The 24475-nt window shown below is 39.0% G+C and overlaps 1 protein-coding gene across 9 annotated transcripts in view; it reads right to left on the bottom strand.

Annotated features, from left to right (window-relative positions):
• The window catches only part of Oxr1 (oxidation resistance 1), a 393007-nt gene that overhangs the window by 7451 nt on the left and 361081 nt on the right, over nt 1–24475 (bottom strand). For 4 of the 9 annotated variants that reach the window (XM_034516175.2, XM_034516174.2, XM_076911320.1 and 1 more), the window contains 4 exons: nt 4764–4844; nt 2865–2990; nt 1916–2068; nt 223–318 (listed from right to left, as the gene is read on the bottom strand). In XM_034516175.2, the coding sequence (XP_034372066.1) occupies nt 223–318; nt 1916–2068; nt 2865–2990; nt 4764–4844 (456 nt within the window). Of the gene's footprint in view, nt 1–222; nt 319–1915; nt 2069–2864; nt 2991–4763; nt 4845–21546; nt 21804–24475 lie in introns of those variants that run through there. The other 5 variants (XM_034516177.2, XM_034516178.2, XM_034516179.2 and 2 more) reach the window with 3 other exon arrangements.

Here is a 24475-nt window from a genome sequence, read left to right as displayed (position 1 = left end):
TTTGATATTTCAGTTGGAAATAGTTAATGTATTACCTCATTTATTAGATAGCTACAAATAACAAAAAGGTTTGAGCACTAAGCACAAATGCAGATGAACTCTGTGGTGACTCTGACTTTATCATTAGTGTGTTCTATTAAGACAGAAGCACTGGTTGGTCTGCATGAGCTGTCGTAACATCTCTTTTGTATATACTTGCGATGTTGAAATAACTTTTCTTACCTCGAATTCCGGACAGAATGTAAAAACAAATGTTTCTCCAGTACCGTAAAAGCCATCACTTACTTTAAATGGCTCTGATGCTAACGCACCAAAAACCTAAGGACAAAAAGGACATGTTCCATGACACAACTACTAATTTATTTATTTTTGCATTACCCTCCATACATAGTTCAATACAATGTAAAAATGAATCAGTAGTTCTCGTCAGTTTTCCTTAAGGGGAAATGACAAGCTTCTGTGTTGTCATAGTCCTATCACATACAAAGCACAGCAGCTTCTCGGTGAGTGGAGAAAACATTTCCCCTGGCTTTGAGTCTAGAAAGATACAGCAGTTATACTATCTAAAAGTGTTAAATTGCAGCCTGAAGAAAAGCAGCAGTCCTTTACTGTACACACCTTTCCTTCCTGCATCATTACACGGACCACACCCTAGGGCACACCTTGGCCGCCATAGCCTTGAATACTGAAAGTGGATACTATATCCAATGAAGATCAAATGAGGATAAGGCTGGGAGACGTCAGTGTTCTGAGACCCAGCCTTCATACTGTGAAAGGACAATGCAGCACTCATGGACCTTTACAGTCACTATACCTAACACTCTACCATTACTGCATCAACTTTAAAAACATACATAGAAAAGGTTATTTAAAGGAATGTGTCCAGAATATAAACGTATACTTCAATTACAATTGTCATAAGTCCCAAAATAGAGAACTTCATCAGTCCTTAGAACACTCTGTGTGTCTCTTTTCCTCAGCCCTATTTCCTGGAGAAGACAGGCCCGGACACCATCAGAAGCTCATTTTTCTCACTATGAATTTACATGGAATCATAAGTATGAAATGCTTTACTTTGTGATTTTTGAACCAGTATTATTCTTTCAACATTTATCTATATGCTATGGTATGTTGTGGTAGTTCACTTATTTTCATTGATTCTAATACCTATTCTTGAGTATATCACCTCAGGAAGGTTAGCTCTAGTGAGGAATGACTAGTAATCTCTGCAGGGTTTAGATTAGACAACCAGCAGACAGCTAGTTAGTGCCTGGTACATGACAGACACAGCAAGCCCGTAGCAGTGCCACTGCTCTCTACTGCAGGACGCTTCCACTCTGCCCTTTCAGCACTGTCTGAGGTTTGCCTTCTTTAGTTAGAGCTTCCTTTATTATTGCTCAAGGACCTTAAAAACTACCTATTAACTACTCTGGGGAAGGAGTCATTTTCTTCAGTGGTACAGTTAAGTTTGATAAGAATCACAGAGGCTATCAGTGAATAATTATGAACAAAATACATCATGAACATACATGAAATCAAAGAATAAATGCAAAAAATATTTTTAAACATCTACTCATTCTTAAGAGTCTATTAATTTCTCTCCCTTCCATAAATCTCATTCTTATCTTCCTCACAGACACAAACACTGTTTCTGGGCTCGTGATATACTTAGCAGGTTATGCTCACCTTTAAAGATACTGGCAGGATAAAATCGTCTCTATGATGACTGCTTCCTTTCACCACGAAACTCTTCCTATGCTTACATTTAACCTCTAAAACACTCAATATTGTCTTGTGCAATAAAACAATAATTACAGTTATGCATTAAAATACACTAATAAAATATATTTTATCAAATAAGTAGCTCAGTGTTACTGATAAAGGAGAAAGGATTTAGATGCTTAGATTTTCATACCTGCCCGTCACTGTCTTTAATCACCATCAGCACCGGAGTGTCTAAACCTGTCATTGTTCGGTAAAGGGTCTTCAAACTTGTGCCATGCTTCCCGGTACCATACACAAGCGTCCATGGGTAGCCAATGGTTCTCGGTGGAAGGTGTTTAGTAAGCTTAGAGAAACAAATGTACTATTTACTTGATTGCATACATCAACAGCTGCAATTTAATCACCCATATACAATGCAGGCTAAAAAAGGAAACGTCAGAAACCGTCTTCCTGTTGCTGTGATGCTGCAATAGGCGTTACCCACTTCTCAGCAAGAAATATCACTGTCTACTAGGGAGTGAGTAATGCCAAACCAAGCTCCCACTAGAGCTAAGACACACGGCTTGCTTGTCACTTGTACTGCACCAAATTAACAAAAATATTGGGTCAATTTTTAGCATGATTATTCAAATGTCAGGTTGCTAGAGCTTGGAAATCTTTTGTGGCTATGACACTGAATAAATAAATTACTTAACATCTCTACATGAACGATTTCTTCACCTACCAAGAATATAAACAACAATAATCTCTAATTTCGAGAGCTTTGATAACAAAGGCCTGAGATAACACACGGAGAACGTGTAACTTGGCACATACCAAACCAAAGATTGCCAGGCATGCTGAGGTCCTATCATCTGGCACTAGAAGGAAAGCCAGGGAATCAGGAGTTTGTTGTTCAACTTAGGCACCACACTAAGACCCTGTTTTAAGAACCAGAACAACAAGCAACCTTGGCTCTCCAGTGTCTCCCCTAAGCTTTACGTCAGGACTTTGGGACCTGCTGTGGGAGGCTCTGCTTTGCCCACTTACTCTTCATGAAGAGGAGCAGCAGCAGCAGGAGCCCTGCAGCTGGAGAGGAACTGAAGAGGCTGCTTCCCTCTCATCGCACACACTCAGACGCTGCAGCTGACATGGCATACCTTTTCAATCTGATCAGGCAGTAAGAGTTCACTGGGGTCACTTAGGTTTGGACGGAAAGATTCAGGCTCCAGGTCTGCTTTTGCTGGAGCAACCTGCTTTGAGTTGATGTCTTCCCTTGTAGTAATCTAAAGAAGTAAACAGCAGCAGTATGTTCATACACTGTTGTGATGAGTTCTGCACATTTTAGATTCTGAGTTAAGTAAAACTTTATTATGTACAGGTGGCTAAAGAGTTCACAGGGCAAAGGATGCTCCAATCAAGTACAGACAGTGTGCCTGATGCACAAGAGGATAGAAACCGTCCATTTCATCCACAGCATGAGGAAGAACTGGCAACATATATCTCCTGTTTCTGGGTGACAGGAAACACGCATACAGCTTAGCCCGTAAGGACAAAAAGGGACCTGTTTTAACTAAGTGTTCTTCAAAATATGTGCTATTTTTTCACACAAAATACAAAAATTGTCAAAATTACTAAACAGAATTTCATGTGTCAGAACGTTAAGGACTGGCAGACTCCAATCGGTCACTTTCTTTGGGATGTATTTACTTGGCTCATGGAAGGGACCATTTTACAAAACCGAACTTACTAAAAAAGTTATTGTTCATAGGATGGGACCAAACAATAAATATGAAAATTAATTTGTTCATAATTAAGGTTAGATGAATTGGTTGCATTTATTTGTAGAAATTAGTACTGGTATTCATAAGATGACAAAAATGTTAATTAAAAACCTTACTTTATAATCAATTGTTAGTGCTTACATTTTCCATTAGTTTTAGGATCTAAAATACAGTAACCCTAACACATAAAACTGTAATTATTGTTGATGAAACATTTCAACTGGAAACCCCACAGAATCCTACTGGAGCAGATAACTAAAATGCAGCATAGCTCAGAGACAGGGCCACTCAGGAGTGAGCCTGGGCTGTCAGCACAGAGACAGTGGCACTCAGGAGTGAGCCTGGGCCGTCAGCACAGTGCTTGCCAGGTCTGGACAGGATGTCTTTTCAGCCAATGTATGTCTGAGAACTGTACTGTCTCTGATGAGCAGCTAGAGATGAGGACTTTCACATCACTGTGTTACCTGGATTTCAATGATGTGAAAGAGTAAAATGGAACAGAACAGAAATCCAAGGCAGCGTTGGGAAAAATTAAAGGAGAGCGCTTTAGTCAGCCTAGGAAAGCAATGAAAGCATAAAGCATACTTTTATAACAAGAAAACACAAACTGAAAAATGAGTTTTCAATTTTATTACTTTTCTTAAACAACACAGATTATCTCAGAACATTTGAAGTGATGTACCTAGCTCAGGTGCCTTCCCTACACCACCCGAAGCATCCCTAACACCAACCAGGACTGCCTCAAGAACACAACCAATTTGTCCCATAAGATTTGATCCTTAGCTCCCACAGCTGAAACAGCCTTGAAGAGCAAACACTTAAGCCTTCCTTTCCATAGAGGACTTTATAATTTTCCCACTGTCTGGTATCATTCAGACTTTAGTCAATAAAGGTTCATTCACAAAACCAAATATTCTCCCAATGTCAAAATTAAATGAAAACTCATAGGTGATCGTGCTGAGAATAGTTCTCAAGGGGCTGAATTGTGGTGGAAACTTTTCTAGTGAAAAGAAGATAGCAGAGAGGCAAAACAAAAAAACAAACAAAAAGAAAACAAAAAAAAAAAAAGAAAGAAAGAAAGAAAGAAAAAAGGAAACATATTTCTACAGCTCTCCAAGAAAAAGACATTCTTCAAGACAAAAAGGAATTTCCTGGTGGCTTATTTTAGTGCTTCATTCAAGACAAATCCTTCTAATGTGAGATTTGTCTTGTGGAAGGACACTAAAACCAAGGAGCATTTAATCTCCAAAGGAGTTTAAACTACAGAAGGGGCACCTGGAGGCGTCTGCAGAGTGTGCGCAGTTCTTCGGTATTTAGAGCATCGATCCTGCGGTGATACTCAGCCACCGACACTACCTGAATATGGAAACAGGAAGACAATAATTCCACTGACAGTTGAGAAGAGAATATGTATATAAAAAGAAAAGACAGGAGAGAAAGAGGAGGTAAAGGCAGAGATTTAAATGGGAGAAGAGAATGGCAACCAAGCTATCTTTTCCTAGTTCACGCCAAAACTCGTAGAAATTTATATAGAAACTACAGCTAAAATGTACATGAGTGGTATATATTACCACTACATCCAATTGGTAGAAAGTATGTTTACTTTATGAGTGATTTAATATAGATTGGATTTAAAGCATATTTTTTTTTTAAAAAGAAACTATAACATGCTTTACTGATACAGGTGGCATATAATCAAAACCGTCCTCCAGTTTACAGAGTGGTAACCAACAATTATCACTCTTAAACACAGCATACTAACAGCCACGGCTCTAGAATTTCTTTGAGGAACATGTAACAAGCACACCCAACTCTATCACAGTGGGAAAAGGGAGCAAAGGGGGAAAAGGGGCAAGAAAAATAAAATTCATTTACGAAAAAAGAAGAGCAAGGGAGAGAAAGGGGGAGGGGGGAGAGACAGGGGGAGGGAGAGAGAGGGAGGGAGGGAGGAAGGGAGGGAGGGAAAGAGAAAGGGAGAAAGAGAAAAAGAGGGAGGGAAGGAAAGAGAGGGAAAGAGAGAGGGAGGGAGAGAGAAAGGGAAAGAGACAGAGAGAGAGAGAAAGAGAGAGAGAGAGATCCAGCAAGATAGGAAAGCTTTCAGAGGGGTGTCTAACTTAAAGTTTCTTAAATCTGATACACGCATTTGGACACAGCAAAATGGATGTACAGTACAAAAGAAACCAACGGCAAACCCATGTGGAGTAAAGGTACTGGAGGCAGCACTCTGCTACACTGTGAGCTCTCACTTCTGCCAGGTCTGAGCACACAGGTGTGCACTCTGTACTGCAGCATGCTGCCACAGCAGAGCCCCCCTCTGCTTGGACTATTTTATATTAGCAAGTGCAGTGTTCACTGCTTACACAATGTCCTCTGGCTTAATTATGGCAAACACAGCTGTAATGTGCTCCACGATCATTTCTCGGCACAGGAGTATCAAATTCATCTATCTCCAGACTGTACTGTTAGAAAATTTTTATTTCAAAAACTGCTGTGCAGGTATCTGATGAGTTACATGGACACTTGCACACACCTCAATAAATACCTGCTTAGAATTAGGGCAGAATTTCCAAGAACTTCAGAGATATCCCTCAAATTTTTTTTGTCACCTTGAACTAAATATGTAAAAGTGTTGTTAGAAGTGACAATTATAAAATCATTGACTAAGAAAATGTTATTTTATGTTCTACATTAATAAATCTTCAGCCAAGATTTAAGTCCATATGCAAAACCAAACACATCTTATTAGTATTCAGACTTCTTTTGTTTTTAGTAAGTTACCAAGGATTTTTAAAAGTAGATTTATGATTTGCTGTTGGTAAATGTTTGATATTTCTTTAAACCTATTTTTTATACTATATAATGTAAAAATTTATGGGGTGCAAGGTGGCATGACAGGAACTAGTTTAAGCAGTACCCCTGTCTGCTCATAAGCCTCTACCCCCCTGCTTTATGTGTGTGTATGTGTGTGTGTGTGCGCGTGTGTGTGCGCGTGTGTGTGCGCGTGTGTGTGCGCGTGTGTGTGTGTATGCAAGTATGATCATATGTGTAAAAACACAGGAGACAGACACTGATACTGTCTTTATCTCTCCCCATCTTTTTTTTTGAGATGGTATCTGTGTGAACCTGGAACCCATGGCTTCAGCTAGACTAGCTGGCTGCAAGGCTCTGGGATGCTGGACTCTATTCCACTCCATCCCCTCACTGGTGTCTTGCTGAAGGACCATGTTTTCTCCCAGGTTTTTCTGAGCCTTCGCTTCTCTGTAGTTAGTTCTGTAGCGGTTATACATGACAAAAACTTTACTGAATTACTACAGGAAAGCTCTAAATCTGCCTAGACTGCTCTGCTTGCTTGGTACTGAACTTAAGAGCCACATGTTACAGGTAAAAATTATTACAGAAAACATACAAAAACCTTACAAGTTTCTTCAGGCCGATACAACAATTACAGATCTTCCAGACCACAACATAATTACAACAACTTCCCACAACACGGTGAAGGTAGAGATACCACAAACACATGGTGATTCTTCTGAGCTGTAGCACTTCTTGTGACTCACCTCAACTGGTTATGGTAGAGGTTGTGGCTACAAAATGCAATTAAGCTAATTCTTGCACAGATAAGTTAGACTTCAGAAGTTGGCTTTGGAAAGCTCTTGTTTTTGTTAACCACAATGAATTGGCTACCACTAAACACAGGAGCAGCTCAATGAAAAGCTATATAGCAGTTGCCGAAGGCTGTGCATGATGTGGGAGTAGAGAAAGCTGGGCTTGACCCACTGCACCTCTGTTGTCATGTCTCGATGCATTTGCTAAGCAACAGTTCTTAAGCTTTGGTACAGGATTCTACTTCAGATAACAGTGGTGTTTACCTTCCAGCCCCTGAGGCTTTGCTACATTTACTATATATCACTCCGTTTAATGAGAATACAAAGCAAACAGGAGGTCTGAGCAAAGCAAACGCAGACATGTTTACAGAAGCCCGGGGATGACTGGCAGTGTCTGGTGAGCACTCTATCCCAGTGCTTTTGGTTTATCGCTCTTCCAGTGACCTAAGGATTAAATCAGAGCTTGCATGGCTCCTTACTCACCTGGGGTTTTAGGTTTAAGATAACTATTTTATATATTTTGGATCATTATTTTGAAATTAAAATTTCAGTTTCAGAGAAACAACAATAAAAAATTGCCAATTAAAAATACTGTTTTTTTTTAAATTATTATTTTTGTGACAGGATATCATAATGTGGTCCTGGCTGGCCTGGAACTAACTATATAGGACAAGTTGACCTCCAATTCATAGAGATCTGCCTGCCTCTGCTCCTAGACCTCGGGGACTAAATCTGTGTGCCATCATGTCAGAAACAATACAGTTTTTGATAAGGATGAAAGAAAAAGATACAAAAAATGAAGACTCATGGCCCTGCTTTACTTTTCCACGTTCTAAATTCCTAAGGGTCAAAGAGGATTCTGTGTGCTGCGTTCCAAGCAAAAGTACCGTTACATTTAATCATGAGTCTCCTCAGGAAGAATTTTCACATCCTGAGGTTGCTCTGTCCCTCCTTTCCTTCCCACTATTTATAGCTCCTTTAGTGTTACTCGTTGGTGCAGTATACATTAAACACACTTCCTGAGGGGAAACAAGCTTATGCTCACAGAAGGGCTTAGTTGTATAAATATCTTTAAAATCCTGTTTTAATAAAAATTGCTGAAAATAAAAGTCACTAATATAATGAAGGACTGGTATTGGGAGTCCAATACCCATACCAGTATAATGTGGTGAAGATCCAGTTTCTTTAATGTCAGGCGCCTATCTTTCCTCATTCATATGTTTTATTACATTAAAGTGTGTGTGGCAGGGAGGGAACAGCACGTGTGCAATTCAGAGGACAGCTTGCAGACATCAGTTCTCACAGTTTACCATGTAAGTAGCAGGAACTGAACACAGATCAACAGCCTTGGCAGCAAGTGATATTTTTACCTGCTAGGCCAGTTTCCTAGCCCATTAATAATTTACATGTATATTACATATTATATACATACATATTGTTTGCTTTTGGACCCTGCATGTAACAAGTGACTGAGGTGTGTATCTTACATACCAATGTAGATCTGGTTTCCAGATTCTCCCAACATCCTTCAGTCTCTACCTGGCAGACCCTGCTCCCAACCCTGAACTTTCCAGCCCAGGGACTTGGACTGCCCTTCCCCCACAGGCTCTTCCCTATATACTCCAGACATTTTGGGGTTCAGCCCTCCCCCTTCTCTTCTCTCTCTACATGCATGCTCTTTCACCCATTCCCATGGAGACTTCCCCTGCCCTAATCTTTCGGGCTGGTCAACTTGCCCGCCCAAGAGCAGCTTCCCAATAAACCTGCCTTTAATAATACATTCTAATCTGTCTTGGATCGACTCATTTCATAGGCTCAGAAATAATGCATCACATATATATTAGTATTCCTTCCTTCCCAGGCTTTATAAATTCATTGGTTTCTGAATTTATTTTATTCTTTCTTTGTTTCTTTATTTTTTGAAAAAGTCCAGTGCAGCTCAGGCTGGCCTCAAGCTTGCTATGTAGCTGAAGACGACCGTGAACCCTCACCTTCCTGCCTTTATTCTTAAGTGCTGGCATTACAGTGCATCACTTCCTCATGCTTCTTTAAATGCTCACATATGCTCATGCCATGGGAAGTGAAGACACAGAAAGTTATCATGAATAAAGCCTGTAGATTAATAAAGAAAAAAAATGAACCTGAGTATAAATGTGCATTTCTTTAAAAAAAATGAATAAAAGTGAGATAAATGTTTCTAATATAGACTATTGAATTAAGACTTTCATTCATTTTTGTTTTTGGTAACTCATAGCTATGCACAGAAGTTACTAGATTATCCAGAAGACTAAACCTAAAAGAAATGAGAGTTCCCACTCTGTATGCCATATCACATTACTGATGGTTAAAAATATACTAGGAAGGAAAAGAAGTTCCATTCAAAAGCACGCTCACTCTGGCTAATGCCATGCCTTCAGAATAAAATGTTTTAGATACAACAATAAGGCCACTGGAAAAATATCCTGATTTATCTACAGCACAGAATTAAACAGCACAGTGTAGTTAGGTTAGTCTTTCTGGTTTTTTAAGGACCCTCAAAGGCAGAAGGTACTTTTGTAAGGATTATTTCAATAGTTATCAATGTAGACACAGAATAAGATTTATACAACCCTATTTTTGATGACGGATAGCAATACTACTTGCCAACTAGGGAGCAGAGAAAATAAATTTCAGAGCTGCTCTCAATCCCAATCTCATGAAGAGAACAAGCTCACCTACCTCAGAGCCTGCTTGACAGGCAGCATTAAAGGGACTCCTACTGACTTACCGCTAGACCCACAATCAGAACTTCTCTAAACTGTCTCCAGTAATGTGGTGACTGACACCAAGAACCACAGCCAGTCAAAGTACAGAGAAAAGATTTCTGTGTGCTCAGTTCTAAATGGAATGTCTTTATATCACACCTCTCCCCTAAATGACAAAGCAATCCCCAGGAAAGAGGAGCCAGAAGGATTCTAAGAGCCAGAGGTGACAAACGACTTCAAGGAAACCATGTCTTCTGGATATCACAGGGTAGATGACCATATGAGCTCACAGTGATCGCTACAGTGTGCACAAGGCCCACCCATGTTCAAGCCGGGGAAAAGTCAGAGATATGGGTAGGGTAGAGTTGGGTAGACACACGGTCTCACCCATAGCCGCCAGAATAGGGAGAGCCAGACAGCTTTCTTCCATGACAGAAGCCTTGCTGGGCCTACCAGACTCAGAGCAGACCTCATTCTCAAGAGTAATTGGAAAATACATACTGATATGTTTGATAGGGAGAAAACAGAAACAAATTCAAAACAAAACAAAAAGAAAACTCAAAGTTGGGTGGACTGAGAGGTGAGCGTGAGTATGGGCCGAGCTGAAGGAAAGGAGATCCAAATACATTATGGAAATCTCAGATTTAATAAAATATTATTAAAGACAAACAAAACCTAGTACCTCCTTGGCTTAGTGGTTCTTCTGGAACACTGTAGCATTCCTGCCTAAGATGGCTCCCAAGCAAACCAAACCCTCTGTTCTAGTGTGAGTAACATCTGTGATCTAGTGTGAGTAAGATCACTGTTTACTACTACTTCCTGAATAAAATGAAACATAGTAAAGATAAAAGCATTATTTACCATGTGTACTTACTTTGGTAACCAAAAATGCATAAAAGGAAATATAAACTTGATATATCTAAAAAAGATAAAAGGCAATAGTATTTCTAAAGTTATGGAACGTGTTTTTTTTTTTTACTATAATTCATCAATCAAACCCATCTTTATTAGAAAAGAAGCCCTGATCTACTTTGTCTAATAAAAACTGTTACTTTTACAATAACACTTCATAGAATTATAATAAAAGAATTAAAAGAACAAACTGGGAATCACAAATTAGATAGTAGAAAATTGATAGAAAGGACAAAAGGCTAAACACGGAATAAAAACCAAATTAAGTATGTCAGTAAAATTGTTTCAGGATAGGCCAGGAGGTGGAGAACTGGGAGAAGACCAGCTTTTCCAAGATGCAGCTTGAACCCTTCAAATGCTAACACTGCAGCTGGCAATCCTTAGATTATTTGTGATATTTGTTAAAAATGAACCAGAAGAGCAGCTTGTGGCCCTGGAGTGGACCAAAAGAAAGCTAAGAGATAAACTAATGAGAACATTTAGAATTATCTGTCTTCCTGGTCCAAAGATAGCAAAAGGTAAAACATAAATTTGCAGTAACAAGTAGCTAGCTATATCCTATGGCAAGCACACAGCCACACAGAACAGGCTAGAACTGGCTGTACAGCTAAACCAAGAGTAATACAATGCCATTAACTATTTCTTCCTCAGTTGGCCTCAGGAGGTAGAGCAATTTTCATGCTCAAGGCTCACCTCACCCTGGAGAGAATGCAATTTTCATCCCTATATCAATTAAAAGCCTGAAGAGATGAACCTCAGTAAGACTAGCTCTACCTTCTTTCCCCCACACTGTTGGCTTTGCCTCTTCCTGACAGGGCTACTTCCCCTTCCTTAAATGGTGGTTTCATTCAAAGCTCCTTTAACCTTTCTTCCAGTCCACGTTTAGTTCTTTAAAAAGAAGCTCTTAGATAGGCATTCTTAACCCTAGGGCATTAAAGATAAGGACAAGGTGATTTAACCTAAGGCCACCCTACCCACAGGACTGAGGTGGCTTTCCAGTGATGTAACAGTTGCTTGGAGACCAGTGTCTCAGGAATAGCCCAGGTTAGTAACTGTCAATCCTCCTCTCTTCTCCTCACTGCTGCTGGGATTTACTTCCTAACAAGGCCAGCCTGGTCTTTAGACTGAGTTCCAGGGCAGCCAGAGCTTTATAATAGAGAGCCTTTATTTCATAAACAATCAAACAAACAACCCAAGCCAGAAAATAATAAGTACATATGACTTATCAGATTTTCCTAAGAAAGCAGAAACTACCCAAAGCCTTTTAATTATAGAATATGTATGCTGTAACAGCTTTTAGGAATGATAAATATAAAAAGTCAATCTTATAAAAGGGAAAACCCTCTCTATACACCAACAAAAGAAAAGATCACACATTCACAGAATCTGCTGTCCCTTAGTGTTTGTGCCTCAGAGCAAGAAGACAGTTCTCAAGGAATATAAACATGTCACTTGTCACTCAAGGTTCTTCAGACTCATTTGTTCTTTGGCAAATGAATGCAAATTTATGGAGGAGTTAATAGGGCTTTGAGAGACTTAGGTTCATACACTTACAGAAATAAAAAGATTAATATTAGACAACTCCTTCATTTATGTACAATGTGTACACATGGTGTGTTAGTGTGGGTGTTCATGGAGTAGTATATATGTTGCAATCAATGGAAAACTCCATTGTGTCAGTTCTTGGTGAATATTGATGAGAACCAATTGCTTTGAATTAATCAGGAATCTGCGTGCCCAAACGCTGAAGGTCCTTATCTCCAATTGGATTTTGGTCAATCAATAAATGGCCAATAACTGGGTGGAGAGATGGGGTACAACTTTTAGACTGCATGGGCTAGGGACTGGGAGAAGGGAAGACAGAGAATCACCAGTATTGGAGGAAGATGGATCAGATTTAGATCTACAGAAAAAAAAAAAAAAAAACTTCAAAATGTATGTGAGAAGGAAAGTAGCCCCCAAAAGGGCTGCCCAGAAGTATCTTGGGCACAAAGACTAGGGAGCTGTCCAGAAGGAGCCAGGACAGCAAAGATAATATAAAATTAGAGGGTGTTGAGCCAGGATTATAGGAGGGAAATGTGTGCTAGCCACAGGGAGGATTAGAACTGCCCAGGATTTGAGTCAGCCAAGGAATTTAAAAATTAACTGGTGTGATTCTACCTCATACCAATCAGAATGGCTAAGATAAAAAACTCAGGTGATAGCAGATGCTGGCAAGGATGTGGAGAAAGAGGAACACTCTTTCATTGTTGGTGAGATCGCAAGCTGATACAACCACTCTGGAAAGCAGTCTGGCGGTTCCTCAGAAAATTGGACATAGTATTACATGAGGACCCAGCTATACCACTCCAGAGAATATACCCAGAAGATGCTCCAATGTATAATAAGGACACTATGTTCACAGCAGCCTTATTTATAATAAATAGCCAGAAGCTGGAAAGAACCCAGATGTCCTTCAACAGAGGAATGGATACAGAAAATGTGGTACATTTACACAATGGAGTAATACTCAGCTATTAAAAACAATGAATTCATGAAATTCTTAGGCAAATGGATGGAACTAGAAAATATCATCCTGAGTGAGGTAACCCTATCACAAAAGAACACACATGGTACGCACTCACTGATAAGTCGATATTAGCCCAAAAGCCTGCAATGCCCAAGATACGACTCACAGACAACATGAAATTCAGGAAGAAGGAAGTGTGGGTCCTTCTTAGAAAAGGTAACAAAATACTCATGGGAGCAAATATGGAGACAAAGTGTGGAACAGAAACTGAAGGAGGGGCCGACCAGAGACTGCTCCACCTGGTTATCCATTCTAAATGCAGTCACCAAAGGCAGATGCTGCTGTGGATGCCAGGAAGTGCATGCTGACAGGAGCCTGATGTAGCTGTCTCCTTAGAGGTTCTGCCAGAGCCTGACATATACAGATGCGGATGCTCACAGCTAACCATTGAACTGATCATGGGGTTCCCAATGGAGGAGTGAGAAAGAAGACTGAAGGAGCTGAAAGGGTTTGCGGCCCCATGAGGAGAGCAACAATACCAACCAAGCAGAGCTCTCCAGGGTCTAAACCACCAGCCTGAGAGCACATAGGGAGGGACCCATGGCTCCAGCTGTATATGTAGGAAAGGATGGCCTTGTCAGGCACATGTGGGAGAGGAAGTCCTTGGTCCCATGAGGCTGGATGCCCCAGTGTGGGGGAATTTGAGGGAGGGGAGGTGGGAGTGGGTGGGTGGGGACATATCCTCATAGAAGCAGGAGGAGAGGGGATGGGATAGGAGGTTTCTGGGTGGGGGAAAATGGGAAAAGGGGATAACATCTGAAATGTAAATAAAATATTCAATAAAAAATTAAAAAAAAAATGAATCCAGATAGCTGTCAGGGTTGGTGGCCAGTGACTTATCCTACTAAGCCATATTGCTGGCCCTTATTCAGTTCTTTTATTAAAACCCGATGATTTTTAAATTACTGATCTTTACTATTGATAAAGTTTATTTAACCACTACTTTTTCTAACTTCAACTAACATTTTCAATGCATCTACTTATGCCATTATCCTTATTAAAACATGGTAGTTGTGAAGGTCAAGGTGATTTATTCTAAAGGCTAATGTCAAGACACCAGAGCTGTCCAGCTGATACTGTTTTTAGGAAGGTTTGCATACCATATCTGACCCTCAAAGGAAGAAATCCCAAGAACAGGATTGTATGAGCCCATTCATACAACCTAGTCTGTCAAGAAGACAAACACTGAGAAAAACAACATGCTCAATTCAGGACCTGAAGATTCTTCCAGATTTAGATAAATCAAATATGGGTCATGATAAATCATAACCTAGCACACAGACCTAATTAAGTACACACGAACCCTAAACGAACTCTAGATATTAAAATTTTCTGAGAACTTATATGTGATTTTCTTTTAATTCCAAAAATAAACAAACAGGAAGAGATGACTAAGCATATTGGGAAATTAACTTAACCAAATAGGAGTTTTATACAATAAATGTAACTTTGAAACAGTTATATCAAAAAAGCAGATACTCATGAGTACCTTAGTAAAATTAGGAAACATGTCTACAACTACCCATGGTGTATTACTAAGAACAAAGGCTGAGAACCGGAAGAGCTTAGCACAGAAACTAGACTAATGAAATATTATTAATTTCAATGAATTCCTTGTTAAAAAGAAAACGCTTGAAAAGGTAATGTTGAGAATTTTCCAGAATTGATTAAAGACAGAGCTATAGATTTAAGCATTCTGTTCCCTAAATAAGAAACACACACACAATAAACCTACTAAAACTTCATAATATTTAAAAGAGAAGATTTTGTTTTGTTGTTGCCTCATTATTAAGTAACAAGTAAGAAAATTCATAAATCTCAGAGTGGATGCAAATTTTCCAAGGGCAGAAGCAAATCTGAGAGTGACAGCCTCTTCACTAAGGTCCTGAGGACTTTGATGTCAGCAAGCACAGTAAATAATTATCGAACAGAAGATCACGACATGGCAGAAAACAAATGGCCAATCTAAAATTGTTTATCCAAGCACAACTAGAAAAAGAGTTCAAGGAAAAAAAGAAAAAGAAAAAACCCAAATCAACCAAGCAAAAGAGAGTTGTGCCTCAGCTTTCTATGAGGAACTGGATTAATGTAGAGTCCCAAACTCCCAGGTATTCAGGTTATATACATTCCCACACACGACAGACCATTCATGATGAAGTACATTCATGATGTTCTTCAATACCCAATACAATGAGGACGCTAGAAAATAGCCGCTTGTTACACTGTATTGTTTCAGAATAACAAGAAACAAATCTGTACTTGTTCAGCAGTCTTCTTTCAGTACTCTTCTATTTTCAGAGACACAGCGAAGAGTGTGAACCATCAACACGTCTTCAGAGAAGAAATGCATAGAGTAAATATCAAAAGGAAGGGAAATGATCCCCAGAGGGTAATCCGAGAAACATGCAATAGAAAACCCTAAAATCTCGAGTGCATCAGTATTTAAGCATTGTCTCAATAAAACAGTCAAAGTGTGATTTGTGAGAAAAGAAGAATGAATACAGACTACAGCAGCCCTTAAGTGGGAAGAGGGGATGCTGAGCAACAGAGGTATCAGAATTCTTTTTATTGCTTAGAAAGAATAATAAAGATATTAGCCAGAGTTTTAAAGAACAAATTTCTTTTGAAAATTTATGAAAAAGCCCAACAACAACATTAATAGAACCTTAATTCCAAACGACACACACCATCCTCTCAGACTGAAGGGGAGATGAAGCAGACAGAGATGCAGCACAGTGTGCCTTTAGAAATGACATCAGTTGAATGATGAGTCACAACAAATGATTTTCTATGCTGAAAAGTGGAGAGAGAAGATGGGAGTCCTCCTACCTTAAACTATACCTTCAAGATATGCACTACAAATATTAGGACAAGCACTAGGAAAGTTAGAATTGTATCACTGAAAGGCTAACAGGTGAAAACTATGCAAACACATGATGTTTAATTAAAACCAGAGAAGGTGGGAAAGCGTAGGAGATCAATTCCCAAAAGACATAAAGCACCAAAAGTCACACAAGAAGAAACATATTATTAGACCTATCCCTTAGTTAAAAAGAATCAAGGAATAACTTCCAAAACAGGAAACACTGGGCCCACATGGATTTACTGATAAGTAAGTGCCAAACATGGAAGGAAGAAACAAAACTAATTCTCCACAATCTCTTGTAGAAAATAGAAGCACAGGAAATACTTACTAACTCATTCTGTGAGGCCAGCATTACCCTAATAAAAAAACAAATAAAGACATTACAAGAAAAGAAAATTACAGAACACTATCACTCATGAAAATACAAACACAAATATTTAACAAAATATTAACCAGTGCCACCAAATAATATATGAAAATAAATGTACATAATGATCAAATTTATTACAGGTATACAAGGGATGTTCAATACCTGAAAAGCCATTGATATAACCTGGAAGCAAAAGTAAAACACTGCGATCACAACTCTCATAGAGAAAATCTAATTTCCATTTGTGATGGAAACAGTCAGCAATCTAGACGTTCAGAGGATGCCAATGTGATAAAGAACACATAGAAAGAATAATCCTATAGTTGTTATTACAAACAGCCGGGAGAAACACAACTCTTTTGTATTCAGACTTGGAGCAAGGAAAGGAGATCCCCTCATTACTCCTATTCAGCTTACAGGAAGTCCTGGATACACAATGAAGACATGAAATAAAAGACAGGCAGATAGGAAAGAAGGAAATTAAAACCATCTTTACTTAAAAAAAAAATGCTACGGTTTGTGAATAAAGATAATCTAAATTATCAACTTAAATACGGCTGGATTAATAAAAGGCTACAGAGTTTCCAGGATACCAGGCTAATGTACAAACATCAACTACTTGCCATTAACAATATTTTAATACTTTAGGCATAGACGTAACAAAGTGCACAGAAGACCTACATAAAGAAAAGTGTGAAATCCCGATGAAGAAAGCAAAGGTTAAGTAATGGAGGTGTCCTATGTTCATGGGCAGGAAGATTCATTCACTGTTACCAAGGTATCCACTCTTCCCATTTCATCTACTGTGTCAACACAATTCCAATTCTAATTCCAAGTTACTCTGTGGCTTTCTTAACGTATTCAAAAGCTGATCTGAAAACAGCCCAGCACAGCTGAGAGACCAAGACAAACGCTTGGAGGACCAACACTGCTCTTCTTCGCACAGAGCTTGTGGGATTAATCAACTAGTACTGACTTGACTTAAGAGCCTCTTCCTTAAGATAGAATCCATACCTGATACTTCCTGGGTGATCAAGAACCTGAATCTAAATGGTCTGAGGACACAGGGAAAAGCAAATCTGTTATAATTTAAAAAAAAAAAAAATCCCAGCAATACATGACTCCTAATGACATCCTGCTATACTCCTTGCTCATCAGGTCCTCCTTGCTCAGCCACCATCAGAGAAGTTTCCCTCTGCAGCAGATGGGAACAAGTACAGAGATCCGCAGCCAGACATTAGGCAATGAGAGACTGTAGAAAGCTCAGCTCTGAACGGGAGGTCTCCATCAAATCCTTCCCCTCAAGGCTCAAGGAACCCCATGGAAGACGAGGCAGAACGAGTATCCTTTGCTGTGTATTATAACTTCCAATGTAGTGTTTTATGGGATTCTGAGTGAGTGAGTGAGTGAGTGAGTGAGTCCCTGTTTCTTGTGTCTTCTCTTGGACTCTTTTCTGTTTGTTTTGTTCAATTCTGATGTGCTAGTTTTTGTTTTATTTTGTATTACATTTTTATTATATTGTATTTTATAACTAGCCTATAAAAAGTAAATAAAAGTAAACTCTATTCACTGAAATGAAAAATGAGTGAAACAATAAGCAAAATATTCAGGGTGGTGTGTATCAATTTGGGAAAGACAACATTAGACAGAAAAACCCACATAAATAAATGGAATGTAAAAGTGATGTGATAATTTTAAAGTTCGATAGCAGAATCAGATCTTTATTTTATTCTTATATCTTATAATTTATATACTTAAGACATCATACTGTTCAACTACTAAGTCCAATATAGACACAAAAGTCTACAGTCACCATGTGTGAGTCCCTTCGATTAAGCTGTGAGTGTCCACAGAGCAGAGGGTGCGTTACTGGCAGGATGTCATTGCTAAAAGGTCATTACTACACTGCCCATCACTACTACAGGGTGGCAGCGTGACAGGGCAGAAAAGAATGGCTTCAGGATCAGAGCTCTAATTTCCACTCAGCCTCTGATAGCGCTGTGAACTTGAGCAACCTCATAGAAAGGATGTTCACACTTTAAGTTTTTCACAAGGAATAAATATTACTTGTAGGCTACATATAAAATAGGTAGAGGTTAAATGTTAAAACAAGAAAAGTACCACCACCACAACCACCACCACCACCACACTACCACCCACTCTCCCCCCTCTTTCTACCATAATGGCTGTGAGGGCAGAGACTTTACAGATACGGACTAGAGCCAGGATAGAGTGAAGGCCTCACTCTGAATTTTAGCCACTGTAGTAAGATGTCCCCGATTCATGTACAAGAGAAAGCTGATAGTGTAATGGGGTTGTAAAACTTTAAAAAGACAACTCCTGCTGCGTGTCTAGGACACCACTTAGCATGCAGAGCCCTGCAGCCATTATCTCTGTCACTCTTCCAGCCACCTCAGGCTGCAATAACCAATGTGCACACTTCAATGCTGCTTCCTGGAAGTCCTAGTGTGAGCTGACTCTTGGACGTGTCATAATGCACCAGCGGCTTTCCCTGTGGCTGCACACCCAAAATACCAAAAAAGGAAACCTGCCTTTTCTACATTAAGACAATCTAAGATAATCAAACTGGTGAGAAAACTCAAATTACTAATAATGGTAATAAAATAATGTTGGTATATAATGACTGCAATGCTGATGATGAATTGAAATAAGCTTAAGTTTTTATCAGATGCTTTCAAGCAAATTACAACTTACTGACAGTCACCAAGAGGTAAGAAATGGCACATGTGTTTAATAAAGACATGGATATCTCTAAGGAAATGACTGGAGATTCAAGTTGAAGATGTCAGCCTATATTTTCAAAACAGCCTTAAAGCTAGAAAACAAACAAACAAACAAACAAACAAACAAAAAACCCAAAACACCAAAACAAAACCCCCAGAAAGCTAAGTATAACTGAGTAACAGGATTCTCATGGAAGCTAAGCTGCAAAGGGTTAACTTCATTCTATACCTCTGACCTGAGGCATCTTCTCAGTATTCTTACTTATGATTTTAAAAAGTGCTTACTTACTTTGTGTGTGTGTGTGTTCGTGTGTGTGTGTGTGTGTGTGTGTGTGTGTGTGTGTGTGTGTTGGGGGGAGAGGTTAGGGGGTATGTGCCACGGTGCATGTGTTGAGGTCAGAGGCCTACTTTTAGTAGGCAGTCCTCTCCTCCCACTACATGGGTCCTGGAGATGAACTCAGGCTATCAGAGCTGGTAGCAAGCATCTTTACTTACTGAGCCCTGTGCTACCCATGTTGATATTTTGGGGTTAAATGATCTCATTCATAAAACGAAAATGTCTCGTATTAACATACATGGTGACTGTAAGATCAAATTAGATGCCAGATACACCAGCATTTCGAACAGTATCAGTGCTAAGAGAAATAGATGACCACATTCTCACCAGCTCCGTAAGACAGTCTGAAGTCTGTAACTATGGATATGTAAAAGACACGGAGCATGCTAAAAGCCATGGCACACAGAGGGCAAACATTGGCTTTCCTGTGTTCTGAAAGACTGCTTATTCTCTCAGAGGAAACATGCTTTGCTTTCAGTTTCAATACTGAAGAGCCTTGGTAAGGACTCTAGGCCATCCATCGTTACAAACCCAGTTTGCTCCAGCCCTTCCCTGTCCTACACTCCCAGAAGGACCTGTCTCAAGTAGGAAAACTGGGAACTAAGCTTGATTCACATGAAGACACAAGGCACTAGCCTTTAGAGACTTTAGGGTGATGTGAAACCTTGCTGGCTTCAAGCTGAATCTCTGTCACCAAATTTCACTTAGTCCATCCCTGACTCCTTATCTCACGGCAGCAATCCAAAGTTATAAAAAATAATGAAATATTGTATGCTTGTCTATACCACATACATGGGTAAAGTTAATGACCAGTAAGAAACATGTGTTTGGGGGGGAAAATCATGGGAGAAACATGACAGCAGAGCCTCTTAGAAGTGACAGGACTTAGCGAGGGCCAAGGTGTGCCATGTACAGCACTATACTAACCTATGAAGCTCAAACATCAAGGATCTGCCTCAAGTTGCAATTAAAATATTTTTAAAATCAGTAAGTATTTATTTAAGTTGTAAATAAAGAATATGAATACCTTTATTGCTCTTGGTTAAAAACTGAAAAGGCTGAGCTAAGTAGTTAATTTGATAAAATTGATCACAAATTTAAAAATTATTATTTTCAGGTGCATAAAACCCGTCAGCGCTGATGTGACAGAAAATTTAAAAACCCCAAATTATAGCTAAATAACATCAAGTAGAGGGACTTTTTTTGACATGCTCAACATTTAAGAGAGCACAGTGACTTTGAGACATTTTCTAATGTGACTCTTGATTGATAATTAAGGATAAATTAAGTAAAGATATTCTCTTTATCACAAAACAAATAGCATTCATAAGGACGAACAGTCCTAAATTATCACAGGAAGATACTGAATACCAACTAGGTTGCTTAAAATACAATTTAGTTTCTTCTGTTTAACTACACTTAAAGGTCTGTGTTAAGTAGCACTGATCAGAAACTTTCTGAATAGCTTCAAAAACCATCTTAGACTATACAATAATAGCATTATCTCAGAGTACCTAGAGAAATGTATAACAGAATCTAGTTTGTGATCTATTACATAAAATTTAGTTTTCACTCTCTTCTTTTCTTCTAAACAAGGAAAAAAAATTCTGAATCCCTTCCTGCAAGATTATATTTAAATGAGAACATTTAAAAGGTAATACAGATATGCTATTTTTCTTTTGGAGTGAATAAAAAAACCACCATGTTTTCACAAAGCAAAATTCTAGTGACATAGTCATCCCCTTTTGAAATATAGTTAGAATTCTTAAATATATGCTAAACTTTTCTGCAATCATGTAAGTTTTTACTCTATAAATATTCTCTTTATACATTCAAATATGATAGTTTTGCATAATGGCACTAATACAAAACTGGCAGATACAGAAACTGCAGTAATTGATCAAGATTTACCAGAGTGTATTTATGATTAACTGGCTGATGTCTTCTCCCTTTTTTCCCATACCAGAGACGGGACATTTCCTTCCCAGGTCACATTAAGCTTCAGCAAATCACGGAAGAACTGTTTTCAAAAGCATTCTTCCTCTGTCAGAGATAAATCTGCAGCACCAGAGCCCTGCTACAGTGACAAAACAGTTTGCTAGCGACAAAGATTTGATTGACATGACAGAGAGCTAATCACTAAGTAGTATCCATTGAACAGATAGTCCTGAGTGGAGACTGTAAAGCTGGGGAGGGAAGAATGTGTTTCCCATGCTCAAGTTAGGTTGCACTGCACCTAAATGTACAAAGAAAGAGCTCAAAAGTTTAAAGACGCAGAGCACATATTTCCACAGCACTAGCAGAGACACTAAAAGTGCCACGGTTACAAGGCATGCACTGTGTACACTTTCCAGAATTTCTCCCAGATCCCAGTGACTGCAGAGAACACTTTCCTGTCTGTTTTACAGTCCCACAGTTCTGCTCTATTTCTTTCTTGTTAGACATTTATTCTTTATAGCTAATAACCCTATAAAACCCAATCTTTTACAAGAATACTCATAGATTACCGAAAACTCATTTAAAACTGTTTTCTAGTATATTACTTACTGAATGATACTTACACTTACTGTGTCTACATACACTGCACTTTATTAATCAGTAGTTTCAGAAATACAACTGAAGCTTATTTTTAAAAAATTAAGCACAAAAAACTATAGTTAATTTAGATGTAAACTAAAATTATCTGGAGCTCAGTTTATCTATGCTATCATGGTAATGTCCAACCATTTCTTTCCTTTTAAGGCAAACGGATTCTATTACTAACCGCTATGTACAGTACATGGCCATTTATCAGACACTACTTTCCAAGCACAGACAGCACAGCGTGCCCACAGAACTCAGCACTCTGCAGTTACCATCCTCCTCCCCAGTCTACCTGCCGCGCCCATCCCTCTCAACCACATTCCTTAAACAGGAAGTACTCTGTGGTCAGCGGCCGTTGTCTCACCACAAGCTCCCATAGCACAACCGTTATTGATGCTAAAAAATACAAAATAAAAAAAATAAATAAATAAAAATGGAAGAACATTTTAAAAACCTTTCTGAAACACAAAAATAGGTGCTTCAACATGAAGTATGATATGAAAACCGACAAATAACAACAGGCGCGGCCCAGCCTCCCGCTTGCTGCCTGCTCACTCATATACTATGGCTATACCTGAGAAACGTGAGCTACCTGTGTTCACTTTACACAGAGACACTCCCTTCACTTTCGGATACTTCCGACTGAATGAGCGTTTGATGACCAGGCTGAGAAGAGACTAGGAACATTTTTGCTTGTATTTTAATATACTGACCCGATTTTAATTTGGGATTAGGTAGTTCTTTAATAACAAAGATGAGATGTATTTGGGGAAATAAACATACATCATTTGTTAGCCAGCTGTTGAGCACACAGCACGGTAACTAAGCCAGTGCAGGTGTTTGGCACGGTGCTCACTGCAAGTTTCCGCAGGGTTACACTGGCATTCTTCTTTGGAAACATGCAGTGACTGACCATGGCAATAACTCTAATGACAGCTGTGCAAACACAACGGCATCCACACAGTAGGATATAATTGAGCTTAATGGTGTGGAAGATGAAGATTAAATATTTAGATGGGTATAATCAAACCAGAGAACACTGGAAGTTATAAACAAAATAATCATGTAAGTAATTTGAAAATTAAGCCATAAGTAGACACTAAAATTGTAGTATTTCTTTGGGGGTTTATTTCATAAGCAGGCAACATATTAAACTTCTACTTAAATGGATGACCTTAACTTAGAGTGACTGAGAAATTCTGAGTGATATCTAATCCTGAAAAAAGCTTCAGGTCTAAGAAACTAGTCATTAAATGGAGCCACCAATTTGTCAATACGTTGGCAAGGGATAGAGGTAGAGAATATGTCAGAGCCTTTTCTTTTAATAACAATCATTTCAAAAATAGAACTCTAGCTGGGAAGATGGCACTGGTGTTCAAGGGCCTTGCAGCCAAGGCCCCCGTTCCTGGGACCTATGTAGTGGGAGGAGAAACGAACACAATTCCCTACAATTTTTCCTATGACGCCACCAACAGAGTACACAGTGCTTCTCAGGTTCGTCCTTTACAGAATAGTGATAATTCTGATACAGCATTAGGGATGCCACTGTTGAAATGTGGGTACATTTTCCCATCTTTTGTGGGAGAGACTATAGAGGCCACCTATAAATCTCCTGACACTGGCCTTCCGACTGTCCTCAAAGTTCTAACCATGAAATCTCTGTCTTTTCTATTAACGGTCAAAGAATTAATTTCTGCATTTTGTAGATGAAGGTCTCTTGAGTATGTCTTTATACTTTTCCTATTCAAAACTACACATCTTAAGAGAAATTTTGGGTGCCATGATATATACTGTTTTAATAAATCTTAGAATGGTGATGAAGGTTGTAACATGGGGTCTGGAAAGAGTCTATAATGTTAAACAATGGAGTTAAGAGAAGTTGTCCTGGGAGAGGATTAAAGGGAAGATCAGTCTGTCCACACTACTGTGGAATAGCCAAAGTTTGATATGTCTGGATGATATACTGATGTTCCCTGGAAGAAGAAATAAAGACAAATAGATGAAACAAAATAACAAAGTACTTTCTGACAGAATTGCCCTAAGAGGGGAAGGAAGCATTGCTCTTTCAGATCATAAAGTCTTTTTCCTGATGTTAAAACAGAAGACCAGTGTAACAACGACGTAAACTGAGAGTACCAGATGGCAGTGGACTGTACATTCTAGCTTCTACCTTCATATTCAGATTTCATAAAACGTATACTTGAAAAGTTAAGCATGTACGCTAATTGTCCAAACAGTCTGAAGCGTAACCTAACTT

Source organism: Arvicanthis niloticus, chromosome 13 (genome assembly GCF_011762505.2).
Source record: "Arvicanthis niloticus isolate mArvNil1 chromosome 13, mArvNil1.pat.X, whole genome shotgun sequence".
Lineage (NCBI taxonomy): Eukaryota > Metazoa > Chordata > Mammalia > Rodentia > Muridae > Arvicanthis > Arvicanthis niloticus.
Note: the sequence above shows the minus strand (reverse complement) of the source record. Positions and strands in the feature narration are given on the sequence as shown.